Source organism: Thalassophryne amazonica, chromosome 14 (assembly GCF_902500255.1).
Source record: "Thalassophryne amazonica chromosome 14, fThaAma1.1, whole genome shotgun sequence".
NCBI classification, from domain to species: domain Eukaryota; kingdom Metazoa; phylum Chordata; class Actinopteri; order Batrachoidiformes; family Batrachoididae; genus Thalassophryne; species Thalassophryne amazonica.
Genome location: NC_047116.1, coordinates 84,462,551 through 84,485,249, shown reverse-complemented (window position 1 = coordinate 84,485,249; position 22,699 = coordinate 84,462,551). Strand labels below are relative to the sequence as shown.

General features: G+C 41.2%; 1 protein-coding gene across 1 annotated transcript in view; it reads right to left on the bottom strand.

Annotated features, from left to right (window-relative positions):
* Positions 1-14,657: 14,657 nt before the first annotated feature.
* The window catches only part of il10rb (interleukin 10 receptor, beta), a 30,309-nt gene continuing 22,267 nt past the window's right edge, over positions 14,658-22,699 (bottom strand). Inside the window, 6 exon segments of the mRNA XM_034186966.1 lie at positions 14,658-15,535; positions 18,195-18,373; positions 18,666-18,823; positions 20,189-20,279; positions 20,281-20,304; positions 20,306-20,344. Coding sequence (XP_034042857.1) covers positions 15,304-15,535; positions 18,195-18,373; positions 18,666-18,823; positions 20,189-20,279; positions 20,281-20,304; positions 20,306-20,344 — 723 coding nt within the window. The 3' untranslated portion in view covers positions 14,658-15,303.

The window sequence follows — 22,699 nt, the reverse complement described above, 5'->3', positions numbered from 1 at the left end:
TTAAAGTTCAACGGAGCAATCTGAAAGGTCAGTGACCTCGCAAGGTCACCAGAGGTCAAGCATATCATGGAAAGTTGGTGATTAGAATTCGAAATATTCAGATCTAGAAAACTGGACAATTATGTCAGCATTTTGTAGATTTTGAATGAGCTCAGACTGATAATTCATGCTTAAAGTGGGATTTTTAGTTGGGTCAACAGTTACAAAGTTCAGTGACCTCTCAAGGTCACCAGAGGAAGATACAGTTTGGCAATTGTTCCGTTCCGAGCTGGTAACCATAATTTTGCTATCCTGAAGCAATTGTGATCTGTTGGACAGGAGGGTCTGTCCCATTTTCCACAATATAGGGTTTCAGATTTGGTTGTGTTAACTTGAATACACTCTAGAACATTTAGGCGAGTCTCTACACATCTCTTAGCAGTCAACCGTCCCACTGATACATTCCCTTCCTGATAATAACAAATTGGAAATTTAATTCCATGGGGTATTATAACAGTTTTGGCCACAAGTGCAGATGCCTTAATCCTAGTCAAGGTTACTAACTGACTACACGGGTCATAAATTTTCCCCCAATGAGATCCATTCCATCTGCTGTATGCTTTGGACATATATACGTGATCCTCACCAGTCATTGTTACGTACATAGCTTGAACAATACAGTCAGTGACACCATAACTAAATGGTCGTGCCCATAAAGTTGGTTGTGTGCTGGATATTGGGATGTATGAACAGACACAACAGTCTGTCTCATTAACTGATTGAGCTACGATTGTTGCATAATTGTACCATGAGTTTTGCTGTAATGGATTGTCTGTGGTATCGTTTTTTATCTCATCGAGTAGTGCTAGCATCTGTTTAGGTATGTATCTTTTATTGATTTTTGCGAACGCTTCGCTTTGTCTAGCTGTCCCTTGTAACCGGAAATGATGAAGTAAATATATTACCCCTGCTAACAGAAGCAACATTATCATACAACAACAAAAACAAGAGCATTTCTTTCTGCTATGAACCTCTCGGATTTCTCCCTTATGTCGTCTTTCTCTCCTCAGCAGGAGCTCTTCGTCCTTCATGTTGACTGGTACAGGTGTCATCTTTAGTGACAGTTCAAAAGGTGCAGTTTATGTGGGCTTAGGGGCTGAAGGTGATAGTTCACAGTCTCAGTTCAGTTCAGCAAGGGACTGAGGGAATCTGGAACCTTTTTTTTTTTTATTATGTTATTTCCCTTCAGTTGTAGTGCATAAATCTGTACTATTATCAGTATGTGTAAGGCATGTTGCAAGTGGACTTAAGATAATGTGTCATATACTCTGTCCTGTGACCTGTTCTTGACGTTTCTTTAAACACAGGTGCACAGGATTAGAACAGGATCATCTTGTCTCCTGTTTTCAAAGATGCAGTTTCGTCTGCTTCTGTCTCCTGGTCTGATCACGTCAGCTTCAGTGCTCTTATTTCAAGCTTGTAGTACGTCTGCTTCTGATCCTGGTCTGAGTTGACAGGCCTCTTCTTGGTCACAGCTGGTTACTCGTCTGCTTCAACCTTTGGTCTTTGTCTTTGTAGTGGGATAGATGCACCCAAGATGACCTTTTCCTCTGGGTTGTCCAGGAGTTTTACCAGCTTACAGTGACTTAGGTGGATCCAACTCAACCTCTCAGCGATTTTAACTGCAGTTGGTGTTAGTAACACTTGGAATGGCCCTTCCCACTTTGGGCTGGACCAGGATTTCCTTTTGATTACTTTAATGTAGATCCAATCTCCAGGGTGTACTTCCAGAGTCTGTAAGTTGTGATTGTTGTTGTTGTACTTGTGAATTCTGCTGTGATGGTTGTTGTACAATTTGTTGTCCAGGTTGTGGTCTCGGCTGTAATGGTGGCTGCTGTCGTCCGGTCACTGTCTCATTATCTTCAGGTCTTACATACATTATCTTGTCCTTTCCTTTCTGACTCTTCCTGTCATTGATTGATTTTTGTCTCTTCTATGCCTCATCTAACCATCTCTTCGCTACTTTCAATTCTTCCTCCTTTTTTAACTTACTCTTTCCTGTCTTTGTGGCTACTTGAAGTGTGACGTCACAACCTTTTGACAATTTTCCACCACAAGTTTATTTGTGAAACCATATCTCTTTTTCCAGTCTTTACAGTACTGTGTGGATCCCGGGGAGACCCTTTCCATATATTTGGGGTCGCCCTCGAGTTTTAATGTACCCTGTGTGTTTCCCATTTTAGACCACTGAGGGGGTTAGGCCTAGGGCCATCTAAATCAGTGGTATTTCAAGACCCCTTTAATGACTCTGGCGCGTCTGCGAGGTGCCGACCAAGCTTCTACCAAATCCTTAGATTGGGCGGGTCGACCTTGCCTCTGCTTCCTTGCGGTCACTGTTGAGTTTTTGTGCGTATGGAATGTCACGCAAGCTACACTGCAACCGGAGTTACAGGAATTCGCCTACGATCGTTCCGTCATACATTCCATTCATTCATCATTCATTACCCCTTCAGATAAACTTGGGTTTTCAGTACTTTTTAAAATGTCCAATTAGAATTTGTGAAATTATTTGGAGAAAAAAACAATCCTACACGTTGTCACAGTTGTCTATCTTTGACGTAAATAATAGTCTTAGAATTGCCCTCCAGGTCAAGTGTTAACTGTCTTCCTGTGGCAAACATCACATCAGGTCAAGAATAAATCTGTCTTCCCCGTCACAGGTCACGTGTTAAACGGTCTTCCTGTGTTTACAGGTCACGTGTTGAACGGTCTTCCTGTATTTTAGTTACATTGCAGTAATTAACTTAAAGTCCACAATCTCACACAAAAGACTCCTTACTTACGTCAAAATTGTGATTCTAGTGGCTTCGTAGAGCGTCGTCAATCCCTCCTCCGATCCACAAGTCGACTTCAGTCGAAAACGCCGGCCACGTTTGAAGTGGTGGTCTTTTCCTCCGTCTAACGGGGTTGCGGCGCGTCGTCTTCTGGTTACGGAGGGAGGATGTGTCGACGCCCCACATTGGGCGCCAGGAAAATGTCAGGTCCATTGCCCTAACTGGACCTGGCATTTAAACTGTGCCTGAGATCGTATCCTGCAAAACACAGTTTCTCAAAGCACAATCACATAAAAAGAGACAACATCAGACAGAGATCTCTTTTGTGAGCTTTGCGCAAAGGGGAGAAGCTTCGGAGAGAGCGTACAAACCTAAGACCAACCTTGCTTCTCCTGCTCCTCTCCGCTGCCCCCCAGCGCTTGCTCTTTTATTGAAAAAGAAAAAAATCATAAACACTACAACGTAGCATTAGGGTACATTGCGTTTGGGGAAAGGAGGGGTGAACGGTTGCTTGTGAGTTACGGTTCCCTGTGAAACATGCTCATTTCTTTCACCAAAAGAAGGGAGTAAGCAGTTAAGTTTCGATGTCAACAGAGTCCTGAAACAACCTTTAGTTCATCACTGTGGCTGAGCAATCATTTAGCTTAAATGCAGCATATATGAATGGGTACATAATTATGATTGAATGAGAATGGGTACATGAAGTATAAAAGAATATAATTCAGACAATAATAAATGTAGAATCCTTTAACAAGTCAGCTAAGACACATTCTTTCAGTCTTGTGGCTGGTTTCACTCCCACATCACACAAGTAACAGTTGATACAGTTCATTTCACAAGAAGCAGAAACTTAACTCAGACTACTTTTGATTACATTGAATATCATGTAAACAGGCAATGATTAATTAAATAAATGGTAACAACTCATAAAATCTCCATCAGAGACCAATTTACTTAACAGCCCCATTTGTTTGGTTAGCAATCGGTTGTATTTCTGTGTTTAAGTGCTTCATTTTTGGAGTTGTGCCGGCTGGAGTGGACCAGCGGCACTTTTTTCCCCACACTTTGAGCAATGCAGCTTAAACAATGATGTGTCAAATTTATGGATTTTACAAGCTACTGACAGCCCCGTTTCCACTGAGTGGTTTGGGTTGGTGCTGCACAGTATTATACGTGTCAGAACGATTAAGTCTTGCAAGCAGAACCCTTTTGATTGGCAGGTGGAACACATTGATGCGCTTGCGTCATCTCCATTCCACACGGAGGCAAAACTGACTATTTTCACATTTTATTTTATTCTATTTATTATTATTTCTTTTTTTGGATCATGGGATAATTTCATCACATGCAGACAGAATCCACTGATGCTTGTGGTAACTGACTTTTCTTCAACCAGGACAATTAAATTATTTTAAAACCTGAAAACTTGGTGCCAAGTCAGAAGCTGGACTTGGGAAGCAACAGATGAAAGATCATCTACAGCCTGTCCGAGGACATCCTGCTCTTGGCAACTTGTCTTCAGGTCACTGAACAGTTCCAAAAAGCAGCACCTCTAGAAAAAGTGGGGCTTGCCTGATGGGCAAATACTGGTCATCTTCAAACACTTTCAGTAGAATTCATCTTTCCATGTACAGTGAGGTAAAAAATGATTTAATCAGCCCCTGATTGTGCAAGTTCTCCCACTTAGAAAGATGAGAGGTCTGTAATTTTCATCAGAGGTACACTTCTATGAGAGACAAAATGAGAAAAGAAAAAAAAAATCCCAGAAGTCACATTGTAGAAATTTTAAAGAATTTATTTGTAAATTATGGTGGAAAATAAGTATTTGGTCAATAACAAAAGTTCAACTCAATTCTTTGTAACATAACCTTTGTTGGCAATGACAGAGGTAAAACGTTTCCTGTAAGTCTTCACACACTGTAACGGTTATTTTGGCCCATTCCTCCATGCAGATCTCCTCCAGAGCAGTGACGTTTTGGAACTGTAGCTGGGCAACACAGACTTTCAACTCCCTCCACAAATTTTCTATGGGGTTGAGGTCTGGAGACTGGCTTGGCCACTCCAGGACCTTGAAATGCTTTTTACAGAGCCACTCCATTACCTGAGCGGTGTGGTTGGGATCATTGTCATGCCACGTTGCACCCAGCCACGTTGCATCTTCAATGCTCTCACTGAAGGAAGGCGGTTTTGGCTTAAAATCTCATGATACATGGCCCGGTTCATTCTTCCCTTAACATGGATCAGTCGTTCTGTCCCCTTTGCAGAAAAACAGCCCCAAAGCATGATGTTTCCACCCCCATGCTTCACAGTAGATATGATGTTCCTGGGATGCAACTCAGCATTCTTCTTCCTTCAAACATGACTAGTTGAGTTTTTACTAAAAAGTTCTATTTTGGTTTCATCTGACCACATGATATTCTCCAAAATCCTCTTCTTGATCATCCATATGCTCTCTGGCAAACTTCAGACGGGCCTGGACATGCCTGGCACTGCAGGACTTGAGTCCCTCTGTGCATAGTGTGTAGCCTTTGTTACTTTGGTCCCAGCTCTCTGCAGGTCATTCATCAGGTCCCTCTGTGTAGTTCTGGGATTTTTGTTCACTGTTCTCATGATCATTTTGACCCCAAGGGATGACATCTTGCATGGCCCCCAGATCGAGGGAGATTATCAATGGTCTTGTATGTCTTCCATTTTCTTACAATTGCTCCCACAGTTGATTTATTCACACCAACCTGCTTCCCAGCCTGGTGCACATCTACAATTTTCTTCCTGGTGTCCTTCGACAGCTCTTTGGTCTTGGCCATGGTTGAGTTTGGAGTCTGACGGTTTGAGGCTGTGGACAGGTGTCTTTTATACAGATAACGAGTTCAAACAGGTGCCATTAATACAGGTAACAAGTGGAGGACAGAAGAGCTTCTTCAAGAAGTTGTTACAGGTCTGTAAGAGCCAGAAATCTTGCTTGCTCTATGGCAGGGGTGGCCAAGTTCGGTCCTCGAGAGCCACATTCCTGACACTCTTAGTTGTCTCCCTGCTCCAACACACCTGAATCCAATGAAAGACTAGTCTTTCATTGGATTCAGGTGTGTTGGAGCAGGGAGACAACTAAGATAGTCTTTCATTGGATTCAGGTGTGTTGGAGCAGGGAGACAACTAAGAGTGTCAGGAATGAGCCTTTCATTGGATTCAGATGTGTTGGAGCAGTGAGACAACTAAGAGTGTCAGGAATGTGGCTCTCGAGGACCAAACTTGGCCACCCCTGCTCTATGGTAAATTGGTGTGTAGACAGTTCTCAAAAACTATTTTACCTGTAAGACACACCTGCATGGGACAGAGTATTTTGTGAGTAACTTACAAGACATACTACACTGTACATACTTGGTTTTCTTTCCATAATCTCAGGAAGTGTAGTAGTCTGCCAGTGGCGCACAAACTGTCCCATTTTCTCTCAATCTGATTCAACACTTCACTTTGGAACAAACACCTCAAAAGAAATTTGACAAAAAATTTAAGTTTTAAACGTTGAATTTGATATACTGAGACAGGGAGGCGAGTTTCTGCAATGAGGATACAACTGAAAAGCGTTTCATTTACAGTAAACCTGGAGCAGCTTCCTGCTGATACTTTGTAATCTTTTCATTTACTATATAAACACAGTGCTTTGTTCAGGCTTGCAGAAGTGCAGCCTTCCTCAGATTCTTTAAATTGCAAAATAGTGGAAGCGTGAGTCAGTGAGTGTTTAACCCAGAGTCATGTGATTTTGATGACTAAATATAATAAAGTGGGGAATAACAAACCTCAAACAGTGGAAATAGCAAAGCCTAGGCAACGTGACAACATGGAACCATCATGAAAATAACTGCCTAATGCCCTCAAGAGACTTTAAAGGACGTATTTAGCGTAACATCTGTGTGGCTAACATACAGCCATGTGAACAAATTTGTGAACCCCTTGAGCTTTTACATATTTGAAATTTTTTAGGACATCAAAACAATAAAATAAAAAGGCTTTTTATATTAAAATTTTATTAATTTAATTTTTTTAAATACTAGTTGGTTTTTGGTTATCTGGCATCTTGACATTTTATTTATTTTTTTATTTTTTTTGGTCGAGTGCAGTGATTTGCTTACTGTCCATCTTAAAATTTCTAAAATTCTGCCCTTTAAACTCAGTGAAAAGTAATTATCTCTGCATCATGAATTAAAAGAAATATGAACATAAAAGCCAAAATGATGGTGTGAATAAGTGAGCGGACCCTTTAGTATAACACACACAAACCATAACGTGTACATCCAATATTCTTCAGACAAGTCAGGGGATGGATACATGCACATTTCCAAGACACAGATTATGTCTTGGACTTAATTTGCATTAGTTATAATGAAATACAAACCATATGGCACTCTATGATAAATCTGTGTGGAGCAGACAGTTTTCAAAAACTAAGGGTCTGTGCAAGGAGATGAGTGAGGAAAGCCACCAAGACACCATCCCCTGACTTGTCTGAAGAGGACTGGATGTAAAAGTTTGAGATTTTTATTTATTTTAATTCATTACATAGAGATTACTTTTCACTGTGCGGTGAAAGGGCCATAATGTCATACATTTTAATATAAAAAGCTTGAAATTTCATTTTGTTTTTTGATTTCCAAACATGTAAAAGCTCAAGGGGTTCACAAACATTTTTTGTAGAACTGTACATATTGAACAAATTTAAGGCCATATTTTAAAAATACTGAAACGCTGCCAAGGTAGTTGGACAGTGACAATTTTTCTAATTTTGCTTCTGGACACCAGCACATTGGAGATTAGACGTGCAGTGTCGACTTTTATCTTTAGTTCAAGGGGTTTAACAAAAATATCGCATTAACCTGTTAATGATGACTACTTTGTGTAGTTCGGAGCCCATATGTAAATGGGAAAAGTAAATAGTCACATGGTGCACAAGACTAACTAGGTTTTGTAATTTGGTTTGGGGTTTCACTGAAATTCAAGGGGTCTTGGTTAGGCTCACAAGATTGCTTCCACATGCAGATTAAAGCAAGACGATGGTGCCCCGAAGAATTTAATCAAATTCTAACATAATATTTAAATATTAAAAGTTCACTTTAATACACTACAACAGCAAAGTTTGGTATTTGGGGTTATTTCGTTATTTATGAATGACTGTCCTGTAACATAAGAAATGTGCAGTAAAATCATACATACGTATGAAGACCACAGACTGACGCCGCTGCTTCGTGCCCACATTTCACCACCGTGTCACAACATGCCAGTAATTTCAGGCTGTTGAGCATAAGAATTGTGCACAATATGAAAGAAGCATGAAACTTTCAGGATTTGCTCTTGATGACATAAGCTTTGATTTAATATGTGGCAGCATTCACAGTTTGACTCCTGGGGTCAGCTAGAGGTCATTGACCTGTAGGATATGAAATTTCTATGTAAGAAATAAGAAATTGATGTGTCTTAGGATCTAAATGTGAACAAAATGTGTATTTCCGTGTTTCTGAGCATGGGAAACTCATTCCTGATGAGTCCAATTGCCACAGAGGTCAAAAACTGTCACTCTTAGGGGTCAAAGGTCAAGGTCGCTTGAAAAGATCCCACATTTCGGTCAGTCTAAATATATAATGTACAGCTTCTTTGTATTTTAGCAAACAATGCCATGTTATGCATCACCCAAACTTAAAATATAGTTTCTTGTTCATTTTCTTTCATTTAGTGTATTGTCCTTACAATATCTGTGCTATCTGATATAAATAATAGGCATAGTTTGGAGGCACAGTCAGAGTTATTTTCCATGCCATGCAGAGGCGAACATGCTCTACAAAATTTAGCTCGTCAGAAACCACTGTTGGTTATGTTGAAGCTGTATTCATTGATGGTGCTGCAGCTGCACAAAGGCTCAAGCCAAGCACTGCTAAAACCTTTTAAGACTATGCTGACTGTTTTTATACCATACATAGCAGCACAGTTGACAGGCACAAGACATCGACATTGTTTGGGATGTGTACCAAACAAATAGCCTAAAAGCCATGACAAGACAGAGGAGAGGAAAGGGAACTCGGAGAAGAGTGGAACCAGGCACTCTGATGCCGAAGACCTGGAAAGATAATATACATTTAGTTTACATTTCCATCACATTTAGATCCTAAGACACATTGATTTCTATTTTAATACATAGAAATTTCATACCCTACAGATAAATGACCTCTAGCTGACCCCAGGGGTCAAACTGCAAACGCCTCCACATCTTAAATCAAAGATTATGTCATCAAGAGCACACCCTGAATGTTTCATGCTTCTTTCCTTTTCTGCACAATTCTTATAATCAGAGTTTAACACACCTACTATTAGGAAAGACACTGAGTCAGGACAGATGGTTGTTGAGGAATCTGAGCAGGATGTTAAAACTGGACTGCACTTCAGAAAATTAAATGCCGCATTTCAGACAATCCTTCAGAGACTCAAAACTTACAGCCCACATTTTTCCTGACATCCCGCCTCAGTTTGTTCAGGTTTGGTCCCCGATATAAGTTCACAGAGTATATACTTTACTTATTTAAAAAAACAAAAAACAAAAAGAAAATGTTTGGTCATAAAAGCCAAAGCTGAAAGACAGGTGTGACTGTGAACACATAAATAATACGTAGTACATCATGATTCACTTCCCATTTAAGACATTTTTAATCTCTTAAATCTTTACAGCCAATATGAGGAACAGAGGTACAAATAACTGCACCCTGCTGAGTAACAAGAGCACAGATTTAGTTTGGTGATGGGTCACAATTATTGCAAATAAAAAGAACACACAAAGCTATGAAAGGCACATTTTTTAAGATTCTGTAAAAACCACACACCTAGACCTTTCGGCTGCTCCCTTGGTTTAACTCATGGTGGCCACAACAGATCCAAGGTGGATCTACTACACAAGTTGATTTGGCACAAGTTTTATGCTGGATGCCCTTCCTGATGCAACTCCACATTACATGGAGAAATGTGGCAGGGGTGGGGTTTGAACCGGGAACCTTCCGCACTGAAACCAAGTGCACAAACCACTTGGCCACCACTGCTACTTAAATCTATATTTATCAATATTCAAAATCTAATTTACCTTCATATCTGTTCAACCAAATGTTCTACCAGATAGAAACAACACAGAAATATTCTCTTTATGGTACACATAAAGGTCAGAGGTGATTGGGCAATGGATTGAGTTGAATACTTTTTAAATAAGAATCACAATATCAGTCATTTAAAGGTGCTTCTTCTGAATGAGGTTTAACCTGACCAGTGCCTTGAGCAAGCACATTTGGAACAGTGTTCATACAAAAAAACCTCCTCAGTTTTGATTACAGCAAGGAACCTCAAGCACACCAGAACACCAGACTCAGGGTGGTGACTGTCCTTGCACATATCGTAACCCTCCCTTATACAATACCAGACCTTTCCTCTTGGCACTCTGTCAAAATCTTTAAGTCCACAAACAAACAATGCAACTCCTTTTGGCCGTCTCTACACTTCACCATCAGCACTCTTAGAGCAAATATTGCATCTGCAGTACTTGCACAGTGTGGTGCCCAAGTAGTTCCCAGTTCAAGACCACCCCGCGCCCATTCTCTGTGGAATGTGGAGTTGCATCAGGAAGGGCTTCTGGCATAAAACGTGCCAAACCGGACATGCAGATCCCAAATGAATCTGCTGTGATGATCACAAGTGATAAACCGGAAGAACTTACAGTTTTTATTTCAATATATGAAGTTGTTTTTGTGTGTTTGTAGTAGTTTAAGTAATTTTTGGACATTTTGTTAAATATTCTGATGATACAAAATTAAGTGGTTCCAGTAACTGACTGCACACACAGATAACAGAATTTGATGGAAAATGTTTAGTTTTAAGAAGGCATTTTTGATTAATTACATCCATACTGGTTCCTTAATCAGATGCATTTTTTCCAAAACTTATTTTTAATGTACTGCCAAAAGTGAAATAATTGTGGAACTTGTAGATTGCACAGACAGGCACGGCCTGGGAACACACACAACATACTTAAATATTTACATTTCCATCTTTTGATAGATCTTTCACTGTGCCAGAACAGAAACAGGTGTACACAAATATGAAAACATGAGCAGTCAATGATGCAAATTAGTTAAATAAAAATGTTTTCTTCTCTAAAACAAAGTTTTCAGTTTTTTTTTTGTTTTTTTTTTAAATTGCAAATCTCCCACCATCAGGAAAAATGCAGTAAGTAACCTATAGAACACAAAGGCCTTACTGTCAACAGAGGTATGATGAAGAACAGCAGCACCGGACGTTCAGGTAACACAGCTGCATTAAACAAACCCATGTGCATCTACATTTTTGAAAACAAAACAACAACAAAAAAGATGGATTATTCTCACGATAATATTTTTTGCCACTTTGAAAAAGGGCTCATATGGTTGTTATGGCACACAGCTGAGGAAGACACAGTTGCATAATGTGACAAACAGGTCCAATTGGCAGCCTAGCAACAGGTCTTTACCATCAGTGGCTGCCAAACATAAATGTGTTAAAACATGATGTGCAGTCTACGGCAAAAAGAACGGTGGAGATTCTAACTTACAAATTAACAGACCATCCCAAACCAAAAATATAAATTACATTAAGGGCAAATGAGTCCAATAATCTCAAAACATCCCAAACAACCCATACTGCAACTTCCCAGATAGAGGAAGAATAAAAAAAAAAAAAAAAAAAAAAAATCAACTTCCAAGTTCCAACAAGCAGCCTTTAACATATCTGAGCTGATGCCAACTGCCACAATTTGAAAGCATTTTTTATGCGATTAACAACATTTCACATTGGTTTTGCTGCATGGCCAGGACACAAAAAAAAAAAAAAGAAAAAAAAGAAGGAATTTTGTCAACAACAGGTAACACACAGATTGCACCCATTTGACACTTTTCAAGGTCGAGGCAAAGTTATCTATGGATGTTTTTTTTTTTTGTTTAAACTCTGGAGCAAAGTCTGAACCAAAGATCATATTTGTATACATTTGGTCTGATCAGTTTGGATTCAAACTGCAATACTGCACTTGCACTAAACCTTTCATGAAGTATCTGCATTCTGACATCACCTTTGAACACTGCATCCCCCTGTATGATTAGTTTGCAGCCTAATTAGATTGTCAATTTGGGAGGTAGTTCAGTTTGAACAGAGAAAAATGAATGAATAGGTTCCTTTCAGTGCAACTACAATATCTGTACCAGCAGCATACGACAACGCTCCACATAAAAATGAAAAAAAAAAAAGTTTTTACTGCCTGCCGCAGGTACAACGGCAAAACTTTACAAGGAGAAAAGACAAGACAGCGAGAAATTTACTATTTAAGTGCAGAGTGACCTGGTTTTAATTAGGTACGTGTGAATCATTTCTGTGATACTGCAGAGATGAATTAAAACTCCAGATACACAGGGACTGAATCCGTTTTGCATCCCTTGTGCAACCAGAAAATCAGGGAGGACGCCACAGGACACTGAAGAAATGCACGGCACATGCTATGGATGCCTTATGCCGCGTTCACACCGGACGCCACAAATTCGCGTCCTTAGCCTGGCGATGGACGCGCCACCAATGCCCGGTATGTTGCTCTGCTTTCACTGCAAAAATTCACCCCAATACGTCATCAAATAGGAGGAGCTTCCATTCCGCTCACCGTCAAGTTAACATGTTGCTGTGTTCTATTTGTTGTGGAAAGCTGACAAACATTGCCAGCAGCGCCATCCCTGGGTTCACAACATCCTCATGAGACATTCCCAATTCGGGGGGTTTCATTATTTGCTGCGTCTGGATGATGACTGCTTTCAGCGGTACTTCTGCCTCTCCAGGACCCAGTTTGAGGACCACCTGTCCCGTTCGCGCGTGCAGATGTGAACAATTAAAAGAGGCTGCTGCTGCAGTTCCTCATTCTCCCCTCAAACTATGTCATAATTGTGTTATAAACCAGTCACCATTTGTTTTATTATACATCTGTGTAGTTAAGAAAATTATCTTCACGGACGATTCGTTTGCGTGAACACTTGAAAAAAAAATGGCTGCTGCTGCTGCAGTGTTGCTGCTCGCTCTCCCCTCAAAACTCTGTCATAATTGTGAAATAAAGGACAAAAAGGACATAAGTCCTGCTCACAGGCTGGCTGGCTGCCAGAGACATGACATGTCCACATCAAGTATAAACTCCAGACATCTTCACGTCACCATCAGCACTCTTAGAGCAAATATTGCATCTGCAGTACTTGCACAGTGTGGTGCCCAAGTAGTTCCCAGTTCAAGACCACCCCGCGCCCATTCTCTGTGGAATGTGGAGTTGCATCAGGAAGGGCTTCTGGCATAAAATGTGCCAAACCGGACATGCAGATCCCAAATGAATCTGCTGTGATGATCACAAGTGATAAACCGGAAGAACTTACAGTTTTTATTTCAATATATGAAGTTGTTTTTGTGTGTTTGTAGTAGTTTAAGTAATTTTTGGACATTTTGTTAAATATTCTGATGATACAAAATTAAGTGGTTCCAGTAACCGACTGCACACACAGATAACAGAATTTGATGGAAAATGTTTAGTTTTAAGAAGGCATTTTTGATTAATTACATCCATACTGGTTCCTTAATCAGATGCATTTTTTCCAAAACTTATTTTTAATGTACTGCCAAAAGTGAAATAATTGTGGAACTTGTAGATTGCACAGACAGGCACGGCCTGGGAACACACACAACATACTTAAATATTTACATTTCCATCTTTTGATAGATCTTCCACTGTGCCAGAACAGAAACAGGTGTACACAAATATGAAAACATGAGCAGTCAATGATGCAAATTAGTTAAATAAAAATGTTTTCTTCTCTAAAACAAAGTTTTCAGTTTTTTTTTTTTGTTTTTTTTTTTTTAATTGCAAATCTCCCACCATCAGGAAAAATGCAGTAAGTAACCTATAGAGGACCACCTGTCCCGTTCGTGCGTGCACATGTGAACAATTAAAAGAGGCTGCTGCTGCAGTTCCTCATTCTCCCCTCAAACTATGTCATAATTGTGTTATAAACCAGTCACCTTTTGTTTTATTATACATCTGTGTAGTTAAGAAAATTATCTTCACGGACGATTCGTTTGCGTGCACACTTGAAAAAAAAAAAACTGGCTGCTGCTGCAGTGTTGCTGCTCGCTCTCCCCTCAAAACTCTGTCATAATTGTGAAATAAAGGACATAAGTCCTGCTCACAGGCTGGCTGGCTGCCAGAGACATGACATGTCCACATCAAGTATAAACTCCAGACATCTTCACGTCACTACATATCCAGCCCGATAGGTCATCGCGGTGCGACAAGACGAAAAAGTTCAGATTTTTCAACTTAGGGAAGAGGATGATGCGGCACAACGCGATATTGCACCAATCGCTCAAAATTGCTTTATTTGCGTCCATTGCATCGCATGGCTTGAACTTTTGTGGTGCCACAACACGTCCTTCCATAGGGATTACATTGCAACCTGTCGCCGCCATCGCTCCAGTGTGAACACAACATTAAACTATAACCTCACAAAAAGGTTAAATTTTATACTTTTTCCCCCCCTTATGTTTGGAGCCATCTATTCATTTGCATGTTTACATTTTAAACAACCATCAGAACCAGAGGTTACCAGTTTAATACAGCGCTGTGCCAAATGCCAAAACTCTGTTGTATCTTTTAACTAATTTAATTTTTTTCCAGTTACTTTAACAGTTTAATGAGTGAAGATAACCTGTCTGAGCTTCCTGTAATTGGTCCAAATGAGCCAAAAGTGTTTCTGAACGACAAACAAACCAAACCAGGTTTCCATTTTGTTCTGGATCAAAACCGCCACTTTTGCTTGGACCATATTTTGGTCTACAGTACAAGGCAGCTTTCACATCTGCTGAAAACTCAGAAGGTCCAGACCAAACAAAACAGATGTGAAAGCACACTTACTTACCTTTATTAAGTATATTCAAGAATGCTGTAGAACACCATTAGCACTTGCTAACTATGTTAACTCAAAGGCCAACTTTTAAAAACAAAACACACAACTGTGTCCCCCCCCCACCAGGTATTACAGACCCATCGATGCTGAGAGGTAAAAATGGAATGCACCTGAGGGTGAAAACAGCAACATGTCCTTCTGTCTCTGACACAGAAACTGCTGCTTCATGACAGGCACGTGAACATTCCGGTTATCAATAAAGAGACACGCCAGCAGCAAAGTGGCTCATCCACGGCAAGAAAAAAAGCCTTCCTCCTCGTCTTTCAGCAACACCACTTCCCTTTTAAATCAAAGACGATGGAGTTTGTTTTTCCATCAGGGCAGGCGGCAACAAAAATCGAGGGATAATCTTCTACAGAACTCCAGCGTCTTCTTTGCCTTTCAAATTTTTGCTTACACAGAACTAAAATATTCCTGATAAAATTGTGGCACGCTGAGTCTTCCCGTCTGTGTCTTCAAACACAAAAATCCACAATGCCCTCATCTTCAATCAGATTATGGTTCTTTACACTAGAACCCAAGTCCAGCATCTTCACCTGTTCCACATCAGAGGTCCCATGCCAGGAGACGTCAGGCTCGGTGCAGGACTGGGTGCCGCTGAGCTGCTGCTGCTGTCTTGATCCGCTCTCGGTGGAATAAACGCCCGAGTCTTGGCTTCCACCACTATCCTGACGAGCGTGTCTGCCACTGGGAAAGTCAAAACAGTTTATAGTTAAAAGTCTTGAGGATTTCACACTGAATCACAATTTAAAACATCCATTACACAGATTTAGTGATTTTTTTTATAATGTAAGGTCAAAATGGCAGATGTGTTTACAATAAATCAATCAATCAATCAATCAACTTTTTTCTTATATAGCGCCAAATCACAACAAACAGTTGCCCCAAGGCGCTCCATATTGTAAGGCAAGGCCATACAATAATTATGAAAAACCCCAACGGTCAAAACGACCCCCTATGAGCAAGCACTTGGCCACAGTGGGAAGGAAAAACTCCCTTTTAACAGGAAGAAACCTCCAGCAGAACCAGGCTCAGGGAGGGGCAGTCTTCTGCTGAGACTGGTTGGGGCTGAGGGAAAGAACCAGGAAAAAGACATGCTGAGAAGGGGGGCAGAGATCGATCACTAATGATTAAATGCAGAGTGATGCATACGGAGCAAAAAGAGAAAGAAACAGTGCATCATGGGAACCCCCCCACAGTCTACGTCTAAAGCAGCATAACCAAGGGATGGTCCAGGGTCACCCGATCCAGCCCTAACTATAAGCCTTAGCGAAAAGGAAAGTTTTAAGCCTAATCTTAAAAGTAGAGAGGGTATCTGTCTCCCTGATCTGAATTGGGAGCTGGTTCCACAGGAGAGGAGCCTGAAAGCTGAAGGCTCTGCCTCCCATTCTACTCTTACAAACCCTAGGAACTACAAGTAAGCCCGCAGTCTGAGAGCGAAGCGCTCTAATGGGGTAATATGGTACTACGAGGTCCCTAAGATAAGATGGGACCTGATTATTCAAAACCTTATAAGTAAGAAGAAGAATTTTATATTTTATATATATCTTAATAAACCAGTGAAAACACCATCATGTACAGCAATCACAACATGCCATGATCACTACTGCCAATCACCTATAAGGCTGCGGCTGGGCAATAAGACTCCAAATCAGCCACAATTACTTCAAAGTTTTATCTTGATTAGGACTGGTGAATGATCAGTGTATTATCTTTTCTTCTTTTTCAATGCCCTCATCTGCAGTCAAGTTAGGTAACCCTAGTTTAAACATGTTCACACCTTGCAGAGCCACGTCTGTCTATAACGGTATAATCATGATGTGATGAATATTGACATAACAGGGGAAAAAAAAAAAAAAAAAATTTCTAGAAGTCATTTTGGAGTCATGGGAAGTGGGGGGGGGGGGGGGGGGGTGTCGTATCTTGCTGGTATGCAACTACCGTAATTTCCAGACTATAAGCCGCTACTTTCCCCCCCCACACGCTTTGAACAATGATGCGGCTAATTTAAGTCGAGAAACGATGATTTCCTGAAAGCTGCGCTCCTCATGTGATGTAAATTCACACACAGTGTAAATATAAGGTCTTACCTGTGTGTTTTAGTGAAGAAAAGTCCCTCTCTGGCACTTTGTGCCAGAGCTGCACCATCAGATCAATTAGCGGAGCAGAGCCTTCTCCACCCCACCACCCTTCCAAACCGGTTCTCTGTCTTGCCACAACAATTCGAAAAAGTCACAGCGCCTCATTAACCACAGACTCCATCTGATCCTGGCTGCACACGATGAAATCTCAAGAAAACGTTAAAATTACTCAGTTCTCCATATGGAGCAGAGACACCGTGCGTGGATGCTGGATGACGTGCATGTCAGTATTTACGTGTAACACCTCGGGGGAAAAAAGCATTTACGGTACGTATTTAATTAAAAGTTAAAAAAAAATCTTTCTGTCTAACATCTTTGTGTAAATATCTCATGTTACAGCATGGAGACCCGCGGCTTATAGACATGTGTGGCCTATTTATATACAATTTTTTCTTTTTAAAATGGGTGGGTGCAACTAATATTCAGGTGTGCTCTATAGTCCGGAAATTATGGCAATATCTGGCACTAGTGTTTGTGCAGTATGGCTACCAACTCCAACCCGGCATAAACCATTGTGCAGGGCTGTATGAAGTCACCCAATTAGTCATGGGATTGTTGTGAGTGCCACATAAAAAAAGTCTACCAATCAGGGTGGCACTTGTTACTCCGTTTTAAGGCACAAATACACAAAGTGCTTATAGTATTGCTATTTATAGGGTGCATTCAGTGGTAAGACATGCAGCCCGATCCCAGCAGTCATAGGGCAAAAGGATGCCAGTCCATCACAGGGTCACAGACAGACAAACTCAGTCACACCTACAGTCAATTTAATGCTTCCAATCCACCTAACCTGCATGTATTTGGAAGTAGAAGGCAGAAGCACCTGGGGGGATCCCACGCAAACATGGGGAGAACATGTAAACTCCACACAGAAAGAACCAGGTGGGAAGTGACCCATGACCTTCTAGCTGGAAGGCAAAAGTGCTATCCACTAACCCACCATACCACCTACTGTAAGTGAGCGTTCTCTTTGTTGATGTTGAAACATTCATGACTTATCAAGCTTGTCAAGTTATGTGAGTCCAAATCCCTACTGATTTGACCTCAGATGATCATGAGAATCACTTTTTTTTTTTTTTTATCTAAAACGTGGCTCATAACCTATCAATACACTGGCTGAGGGGAATGTATTTGCTCTGTGACACCTATTTTTAAACATTATGTTTACACACAAGCTGATTAGAAGCATCAGGAAATAGCTCAACCTGCTGTGTGGCTCCAACCCTAAGGAGGGCGCTGGCAGCGGCTCACAAGGTGGAGGATCGTGGATTTCCAAGAGAGCTGAATCTGGACAGATACTCAGCTTGTCAAAGTTAACTTCATCCTCCAGTTCCGAAGGGAGGAGTGGAGGAATGTCAGACCCAGAAAAAGAGTCACAGAAATGCTGAAAAACAACACATTTGGAGACATGAGGCACTGATGTGGAACAGTCACCAACATCCATATCATACACACACACACACACAAAAAAAACCATATGAACTGAGACTAAGAATCTGTAAAAAGAACATGAAGAATAAAATGAGCTCTCTGTAGACCAAAATTATTTGGGGACATGAACGGTAATTAACCAACAGAGTGTTAATATCTTTATAGATCACCATTAACACTATCGTTTTACTTGAAACTGCTTCATTACAAACTTAAATGAAGCTCATGAGCCATGGGCTGCGTACCTCTTGGAAATGTGCCGGCAGTTCGATGGGGGGGTAGAAAATACGCTTCAGGCTCCAGGAAAACTTAAAGAAGCCCAGCAGAATCAGTCCCACCAGCAAAAAACACACCACCATTGAAACGATCAAGCACAGTAAGATCTGCCACAATGGTGTCGGACCTGCTAAAAACAAAACAAAAACAGTGACCGAGCAAACGATTGTCTCAGTCTTCAACTTGAAACTGGTCTTTATTAGAATGTGAAGTTAGTTTGGAAGTTATAGGTTATAACTTCAAAATTTATTCAAGATTCAGGATAAAACTGACTTGTTGTACTGACAGGATGGGAAAGATATGGACCCTCGAGGTTCAAATAATGCTTTGGTGATATTCTAATGCGTTCATCAATTTCACTACAATTTTTGCATATTTGCATGGAGTTTGGGAATGGCAGGGGTGGTGGCCAAGTGGTTAGTGCGCTTGGTTTCAGTGTGGAAGGTTCCCAGTTCAATCCTCACCCCTGTCACATTTCTCTATGTAACTGTGGAGTTGTGTAAGGAAAGGCATCTGGTGTAAAACTGATGCCAAATCAATATGCAGAGCTACCTTGGATGTGGTGTGACAACCCCGAGTGAAAACAAGGGAGCAAACGAAGGGACTTAATTTACTTTTTTGCATGCAGTATGGGAACAAGACACCAGGCCAGTTCTTCCCACACAGTGTATATCAATAAATACTGTGTATTGCGTGGCTGTACAGTCACGTAATACACAGACATTGCCAGTTGAGATTGTCATTGACATTGTCAGATGACATCATGATATGTAGTGAGAGTAGAGAGCAGATTGAGTCTAGCCTAGAGAAGTGGATATGCTCTGGGGAGCAGGGGAATGAAAGTCTGTAGGATCAAGACTGAGTACATGTGTGTGAATGAGAGGGAGCCCAGTGGAATAGTGTGGTTACAAGAAGAAGTGGTGAAAGTAGATGACTTTAAATAATTGGGGTCAACTGTCCAAAGTAATGGAGAGTGTGGTTGAGAGGTGAAGAGAGAGCAGGCAGGGTGGAGAAAGGCGGCAGGAATGCACTGTGACCGAAGAGTATCTACAAGAATGAAGGGTAAGTTTACAAGACAGTACTCAGACCAGCTATGTTATACTGCTTAGAGACGGTGGCACGAACAAAAAGACAGGAGGCAGAGCCGAAGATGTTGTGATTTTTAATGGGAGTGATTAGAATGGGCTGGATTAGGAATGAACATGTCAGAGGGACAACTCAGGTGGGACGGTTTGGAGACAAAGTCAGAGAGACAAAATTGAGATGGTTTGGACATGTGCAGAGGAGGGACCCAGGGTATATAGGGAGAATGATGCTGAGGATGGAGCCACATGTAGGTAGGGAGGGAGGGAGGGAGAACATGTAGGTGGTTGGTGTGACAGAGGAAGAGAGAGGACAGGGTTGAATGGATTGATCTGCTGTGGCGACCCCTAATGGGAGTAGCTGGAATAGGAGGAAGGACAAGACAATTACATGGCTGTAGAGGATGTACCTTCAGTCTGCATGCACTGAGGAGTGGTGAAGTTGCTTGTCTTGTTGTAATAGTCATCTCGGGACTGGACCTTCACACAATAGTGTGTCCTCAGCCTTCAGGTGTGGCAGGGTCACCCAGATTGGCACTGGTACATAGCGTCTGGACAGCTAATGCCTGGAAGGACACAGGAGAAAAAATACAATGATTTAATCAATCATATCTACTGCACCCTACACAGACATGGCATTTAAAAAAAATGAGATATTGTGAAGTTAATTCAGAAAGTGAAAAAGTGGCCTTTTACTGTGGTCCAGCCTAAGGCACACCTGTGCAATCATCATGCTGTGTAATCAGAATCTTGATATGCCTCAGCTGTGAGGTGGGATGGATTATCTCAGCAAGACAGATTTGTGAACAATGTTTGAGAGAAATAGGTCTTTGGTGTATATAGAAAATGTTTTAGATTTTTGAGTTCAGCTCATGAAAAATGGGAGAAAAACAAAAAGTCTTGCATTTATATTTTTGTTCAGTGTATGTACATTATCCGAATCTTATAGTGGAAGATTCCCTTATGTGCACAAACTTTAAGAAGATTCACTGTTCAGTTCTTGCTCACAGTGTTAAGTATTTCAAACAGACATTTTACACAACTCTTCAATGACCATCCAAATTTTGGTTCATTTAACTGCAAACAGTTTTTCTGGTCTTTATTCAGTTCCACTTCCTTTTCTTGGCAGCCGTCCTTGTGGCATTTGTTTGGGCTCTCAAGGGATGTGGCTTAGCTTCTCTGCAATAGCAGGCAGACCATTTGCAGAGGACAAGAGCCCACTGATATTCATCTCTTCTTCCATTAATCTGCCTCTCTCTTCTACTCTGGAGTGGAGTAGAAGAGAGGTGCATCAGGAAAAGCATCCGGTGTAAAACTTGTGGCAATAAAAATGCAGATTCACCTTGGATCTGTTGTGGTGACCCCGAATGAAAACAAGGGAGCAGCCAAAAGGACTTAAGCCCTGGTCCCACCAAATAATGAAGGATGAGTAATGACCCAAGAAGCATTTTTTTTTGGTACGAGTCCAGTTATTTAACAACTGTGGAGAAAAGTGGCTCTGAGAGGCAAAACAGTCGCCTAACAAGGCTCATCTCTCCGAGTGTGGTGCTAATTTCAAGAAGTTCAAAATTTAGCAACAACAGCGTGGGGCAGTTTGCGCACGAGGTACTACGAGGACAAACAAGGATTTTAGAGGCATGTTTGTAGTGAGGACGAGGCTGTTAAAGGCCCATTAACCGAGCACCTGGCGGCTACAAGGGACAGGACAGGCTATTTAACTCCGCCCTCTCACGTACTTCGTCGTGGCAATCCCACCTGCCTTGTGCGCCGAACACTGTACATAAAATAATTATTTTAGCGGACTAATCATTTTCTGTCACAGTTTGGCTGTTGAAAACACCTCTAATCGCTTTTGGAATCATAGAGGACTGTTTCATTTGCACCCTTTTTTCCTCTCTCTGTCTCATGCACTGAGGTGGAGAACGTATTTGGAACAGCTTCAAATGTATTATTTGTAAAGTTTTTATTGTAATAGCTTGTTAAAACCGTTGCATGTTCATCATTCCTTCTTTATAAGCAGCTGTAAAAGTATGTTTATGATAGATTTAACATCTTGTTATAATGGATCAGATGAGCTCCGCCGTGTGCGCACTGACCCAATAACTGGCACTCAAGACGAGCATTTGCGCAGAATGCCAGCACGCAAAAGAGTGTTCTACAGATAAACACAAAGTTAAGAAGTTGGCTCACCGGTGTCAAAATGAAGATGAGCATTTACGCAGAACGCCAGTGTGCAAAAGAGCGATTTTCCAGACAATAACGGACGAACACAAAGTTAACAGTTGGATCACTGGTGAGCCACAAAAGAAATAAAGCCAGTGAGAAGAAGTGTATTTCACGACTCTGGAAGACAGGTGAACTGCAGCCTGACACACAGATGCGCACACAGGTTGGACTGTGCAGGGTCGTCTTTTTTTGGACTACGTTTAAAAAAAAAAGTGACATCTTTAATGGATGCTATGAATTGAAAACCCAAAAGGACCAAGTGTGGGAGGGCTGGAGGTTTGGACCAAACCCAGCGTCGCATTATATGGATCATATGTGGCGACACAAGCCATTCGAGGCTGGATGGGTTCAAATGACAGGTCAGTCGTGGCTGATTAGAGGCTGATACCTGGGAGTTGTGAGGTACTTAGAGGCACATAGAGGCTTCTTCATAGTGGATATGTGATAGATTTATACATGGATCATTATTCAAATAATCACTGAAATTTCTGGCAAATCCATATGTGGCTCATAATTCATGGCTTTTATTATTCGGTGGGACTGAGGCTTTACTTTTCCTTCTTAGTGTTCGGCACTTACAAGTTGCTCAAGACATGTCTTTAAGCTTGATTTGGCACTGGTTGGAGCAGCTTTTGACTGAGATCATCTCTGGTGTCCACCTTTTTCAAAGCACCGGCAGGCAGACTTGTGTGTTT